This window comes from Notothenia rossii (genome assembly GCF_949606895.1).
Source record: "Notothenia rossii genome assembly, chromosome: 12".
Classification (NCBI taxonomy): Eukaryota; Metazoa; Chordata; class Actinopteri; order Perciformes; family Nototheniidae; genus Notothenia; species Notothenia rossii.
In genome coordinates this window covers 1,480,764-1,486,514 of record NC_136911.1, presented here as the reverse complement: position 1 = coordinate 1,486,514, position 5,751 = coordinate 1,480,764, and the positions used below count along the sequence as shown (strand labels likewise).

Sequence of the window (5,751 nt, the reverse complement as noted above, 5' to 3'; positions counted from 1 at the left end):
GTGAGACATCGAACGGAGTGTTATGAATGAGAACAGCAGATGTTTGAAGAGTTTGGTGCAAGAAAAAACTTCTTGCATGCTCTATCTCTGCAAAGATATTCACTCTCTTGATCCAAAGATATTGAAGTGACTGTTATTATGTATATATTGATTGTTGTGCTTTTATGTATGTCTTAATGTGTGCATATGTAGGAACTATACATGTGTCTGTTGATTGTAGGTATAAACATATTTTTATATGTATTTGTATTTTTGTATTGGGGATTGTGGGAAACGTTATTTCGATCTGTCTGTCTGTACACACACACTGGAAGACTTGACTTTGACTCATCGTCAGAAAACTGTCTCGTGGACACAAAACAAATGCGAGAAATTGCCGAGATGCACGGCAGAACAAACGTATGATACTTTGGGAATGAAGATAAGTGCTCTATGGACACAACACTTTTGTATTTGGAGAAAAGTTCCTACAAAAGCTTGACTTGCATTTCTGAATATACCGTAGTGCACAGTGCGTTTTAGACTATGATGTTTAAAAGAGTTTGGAACCACTTCTCTCTTGCAGCATCTCAGCAGAAACCTTCACCCTCTTGATCTCAAACCTCAGAAAACTGTCACGTGGACACAAAACAAATAGCCGGGATGCACGACAGAACACACTGTGATACTATGGGAATGAAGACGGTGCCACACCCTCATGCCAGCGCTCCAGATGTCATGGGAACCGGGAACAGCTGGTCTGCGTGTGAAAGCTGCTCCATCTGCAGAAACACAATCCCTCTGTGAACCCAGCCGAGGATTAGGCACTTTTGATAAGGTCCTCAAGACATTTCTATCACCAAACACATCTGTGGAGCCGGCAACTCCAGGAACGGCTCACTATGTGTTGTGTGCATTTGTAAAAGTTGCAGAACTGCGTGTTTTCAGGGAAGTTTAATTCAAGGCAAGCACTTTTCAACACAACGTGCTTTAAAAAAATGAAAGACATTAAGAGCATAAAACACATTAGAAATATTAAAAAGCAAAGATAGTGACCGTTAACATTAATAAAAGTTACAGTGCAGTGCGAGATGTGAATAGTTCAATTAAGATGATCTGAATTTGGGACTGTCGTCAGAAACCCGCTTTCCACTAGATGGGCAAACAGACACACACACAGGTTGTTTCTTGTGATCATGGTGCATTTGTTTTTGTGTTGTTTTTCGCGTCTATGTGGATGCTTTGCTTATCTTTGTATCTTTGTATCTTTGTATCTTTGTAGACCATGTTTGCATCTCTTCTTTTCACCACATATTTGTTGTTTTTGTCTCGAGTAGTGGACATTTTGCACCTCTTAGTTCTTTTGGGTTTCTTCTTGAGGGCCATTTGCTCGTTCTATGATGAGCATTTTGTGTTTAATAAATAAGAAGCACGAGGAGGCTTGTGGTCTGTCTGAGGTCACGGTGGTTTAGAGAGAAAGGGGGAGGAGAAATGCCGAGACCCTTAAATTAGAGGGGAGATCAGCATGAGGCATGTTTCAGATTTAGAGCGAGCAAGAGCTCAGTTCTGTTGGTGCTGTCTCGTTGAAGAAGGGACCAGAGCAAGTTGCTTCCTATCCTGGTGTTTCCTCCTCTCTTAAAGCTGAGAGTCCTTCAGAGTTAAAGGTGATGCCCACCGGCTCCGCTGCGAGTGATGCTGAGGATTATGTGACGAGGAGGAGGAAGATCTGCAGGTTTTCAGACGAGGAGGACGAGAGGAGGATGAAGAGCAAAGTGTCCAAAGGGCAGAAGGACGAGAGGCCAGAGGTAGTGGAGAACAAATACTTTGTGACTGTACTTAAGTACCTTTTTCTGGTATCAGTACTTTTTGTGTGTACTGACCTTCAATGTGATGTTTCTTAAACAGTAAAGTACTTTTACTCGAGTACTGTATACAATCTGTAGGTATTAATATAAAGGGAGGTACTCTTTAAAACAGCTGCTAGTTATGGGTACTTAGTCACCTGTGTTCGTGTCTCTTCTACATCAACATGTGTCCCCTCTTCTTCATGTCTCTTCTACATCAACATGTGTCCCCTCTTCTCCATGTCTCTTCTACATCAACATGTGTCCCCTCTTCTCCATGTCTCTTCTACATCAACATGTGTCCCCTCTTCTTCATGTCTCTTCTACATCAACATGTGTCCCCTCTTCTCCATGTCTCTTCTACATCAACATGTGTCCCCTCTTCTTCATGTCTCTTCTACATCAACATTTGTCCCCTCTTCTCCATGTCTCTTCTACATCAACATGTGTCCCCTCTTCTTCATGTCTCTTCTACATCAACATGTGTCCCCTCTTCTTCATGTCTCTTCTACATCAACATGTGTCCCCTCTTCTCCATGTCTCTTCTACATCAACACGTGTCCCCTCTTCTTCATGTCTCTTCTACATCAACATGTGTCCCCTCTTCTTTTGCCTCTTCTACATCAACATGTGTCCCCTCTTCTTCATGTCTCTTCTACATCAACATGTGTCCCCTCTTCTTCATGTCTCTTCTACATCAACATGTGTCCCCTCTTCTTCATGTTTCCTCTACATCAACATGTGTCCCCTCTTCTTCATGTCTCTTCTACATCAACATGTGTCCCCTCTTCTTCATGTCTCCTCTACATCAACATGTGTCCCCTCTTCTTCATGTCTCTTCTACATCAACATGTGTCCCCTCTTCTTCATGTCTCTTCTACATCAACATGTGTCCCCTCTGTGGAAAGAGACTCTGAAAGTTTCAGGAACAAAGATTCTCTCTCTTTTTGATCCATTTCTATAAAAACCTGTCTGAAATGAGCTGATCAGATTTTGAACATTTTATGATGTCATAACGATGTGTTGGCTTGTGTAACCATTAGCCAATCAGCAACCAAGGTAACCCCCCCCCCCCCCCCCCCCACCCCATTATCACCTGAATCTCCTCCTAGAGCACCATTGAGTTCTTTGTAACCAAATCTCTCTCAGAGGGGCGTGGGGAGGGGCTCCTTCTTTTCATCTAAAGGAACAGACAGGGGCCGTTTCTCAATCGCAAGTACGCTTGCTTGGTAGCACATGTCTTCCGAGTCACTTCCTTCAGAAGCTAGGCAAGAATCCTTCCTGGCATTCGGAAAACGAAGGGTGGAACAGGCTAGCAAGTGTGCAGGTGTGCGTCATATGAGAGGCCCATTTTCCGCCACAGATTTGGGGAAATTGGTCCGTGCGCAAAGCATTGTGGGGATTTTAAGACCGCAAAGTCTACCCATGTGCAGCCTCGAAATTTCCCCCAAACCAAGGACGCGGCCTCTGTGGAATTCCAAGTATGCTGGAGATTGGAACGGTCCTGCTGCGCCACTTGATGACATAGCATCCTTGAAATATTGGCTTGGAAGCCAGTATCCTCGCCATTGATGAACGGCCAGAGAATCAGCACTTTTGAAACAGGGCTGAAACAGAGGGGATTATGGGTAATGCTGCAATGATCTGTTTGGTGTTTCAGCCAATCAGAGACAGGCTCTGTATATATCTGAGACGTGTGATATATTGATGACAAACAGTATAATAGGGCACCTTTAAGTACATTTCGAAGCCCATACTTCTTTACTTTTACTTGAGAAAAGAGGTTTAGTCAGTACTTCTACTTTTACCAGAGTATTTTTAAACAGGAGTATCTGTACTTCTGCTTGATTAAAGGATGTATGTACTTCTGCAGAATCAGAGGAACGCAGCTAACGCCAGAGAGAGGTCCAGGATGAGGGTCCTGAGTAAAGCGTTCTCCAGACTGAAGACCAGCCTCCCGTGGGTCCCAGCTGACACTAAGCTCTCCAAACTGGACACTCTGCGCCTCGCCTCGAGCTACATCTCTCACCTGAGGCAGATTCTGCAGGAGGACCGGCTCCAGAGCTGCGGACATCCTGTCAACCTGGTACTGTCTCAAAAGATCTCATACTGACACTAGAGAGATTCAATTCAATTAAAATGTTTTATTGGCATATGCACATAAGCTACAGTGTAGACATGGCACTGATTATTACTTATTGTATAACTTAAAGGTGGGGTAGGTCATTTTGGAGAAGCCAGCTCGAGTGCGCTAGAATTTGAAAATACACAGCCGGAGAAAATCTGCCACTTCCTCACAGAGCCCCTCCTCCAACACACATGAACGCGCACATGACCAATGAGGGCACGAGATAAGTTTGTGCACAGGCAGGTAGGCCATCCAGTTACTTTAGCCGGCTCAGATGATTAATCATCTAAAGTACATTAAGGTACATTTACTCAAATACTTTATAGAGTACAATCTTTAGGTATTTGACTTGCAACGTTATACTTCTAATCCACTAGAGTATTTCTCCACTGGGGTTTTAGTGCTGAAGTGAGGATGTGAAGTGTTGCATAATTACAGAATAAATCATGATGCATTAAAGTGGATAGAGATTTAATTGCGTGGATGCATTTGTGACAATCAAGCATGCATAGTAAACATAAACCTCTCCTTTAATAGCTTCAACATTAATGTGATGAAAACACATCAACACTACATCATAATGCATCAATGATTATATTCCACAACAGGCTGTTCTGCATATTGAGTACTTTTAACTTGATGCTTATGGTTTTGTACTTTTAATGCATGATTTTCACTTGTTTTACTGCTGAAGTGAAGATGTGTTAATCCTGTCGTTTTCCCTCTAACAGACATGGCCGTTTCTGATTGGTCGATCAGACGACAGTCCGGATGTCCCGCCCTCTGTCAGACTCTGTGGAGCGACAGCATAGATCCAGCTGTGCAGAAAACATCTGTCCTCTGTCCATTATCGCGCTGCAGACAACGTGACAGTGTTGATCTCTAACTGTCTGCAAATGTCCTAAAAAAAGACTTTGAACTTTGGTCATACTCGTCCTCTAACACGCTGAGGAGTGTGTGTTTTACAGCCAGTAAGGACAATCAAAAGTGTGTTTTCAGATATAGATTCTTGTGTGCATGTAAAAAGGGTGTGTGTGTGTGTGTGTGTGTGTGTGTGTGTCTGTGTGTGTGTGTGTGTGTGTGTGTGTGTGTGTGTGTGTGTACACTGTGTGTAAAATCTTTTATACCGGGTTTAAACTCTGGACTTCCTGGACAAAGAGATGTCTTTAAATGTCTTGTTTTGTCGAGTCCAAAACCAAAAGATATTCTTATTTCTCTGATGTTTCTGTATCTAGTTTGCTCCTTTGACTGTATTTTCATCACTGAGCTGAAATGTGCAGCTGGTTCTTTAAAACTGACAGTATTTATTGTGTTTGTGAGATGTTTGCATTACAGATAAAGTTTTATAACTAATGGTTGTCTTCTCTCTTGAGTTAAATCACATCCAAAGTCTCATCATGATTTCACTTTTTCTTGAATGTCTTCAAACAGAGCAAGGGTTGTTAGAAAATCCATGACTCTTGATGTCTACTTATTGAGTCAGATGAATCTAGTGGCATCTGCAGCATTCATACACCGTGTGAACAAGAGATACAAAGTCCAATATCTGATTCATTTGTGCATGCAACTTAACTCCAAGTGTGAAATGTGGAAAGGAATATCTCAAAACAATCTAGAAACTTGTAAACAGTCACAAAACAACATTCCTGGATTTAAAAAACCTCTATTATTCACTTTTTAACTGTAAAATACACACCATCATGATCCCCCTCAAAAAACTGATAAATCAGAAGCACCAACAAAAGTTTATAAAGTGTGTAGTTGTTCAGAAGTATTCAGAGCAGATTTATGTATTCCAGT

At 42.1% G+C, this 5,751-nt stretch overlaps 1 protein-coding gene across 1 annotated transcript; it reads left to right on the top strand.

The window, feature by feature from the left end:
* The first annotated feature begins 1,560 nt into the window (after window positions 1–1,560).
* On the top strand, window positions 1,561–5,286 carry msc (musculin (activated B-cell factor-1)). The gene is made up of 3 exons (XM_079662253.1): window positions 1,561–1,784; window positions 3,697–3,909; window positions 4,683–5,286. Exons 1-3 carry the CDS (start codon window positions 1,647–1,649, stop codon window positions 4,761–4,763), a joined length of 432 nt encoding a protein of 143 aa, XP_079518379.1. The 5' UTR covers window positions 1,561–1,646; the 3' UTR covers window positions 4,764–5,286.
* Window positions 5,287–5,751: the final 465 nt, after the last annotated feature.

Coding starts and splice junctions, on each gene's coding strand:
- msc (XM_079662253.1), top strand. CDS start 1,647: ATGCCCACCGGCTCCGCTGCGAGTGATGCTGAGGATTATGTGACGAGG. Junction 1,785..3,696: donor AGAAGGACGAGAGGCCAGAG/GTAGTGGAGAAC, acceptor GTACTTCTGCAG/AATCAGAGGAACGCAGCTAA. Junction 3,910..4,682: donor GCGGACATCCTGTCAACCTG/GTACTGTCTCAA, acceptor TCCCTCTAACAG/ACATGGCCGTTTCTGATTGG.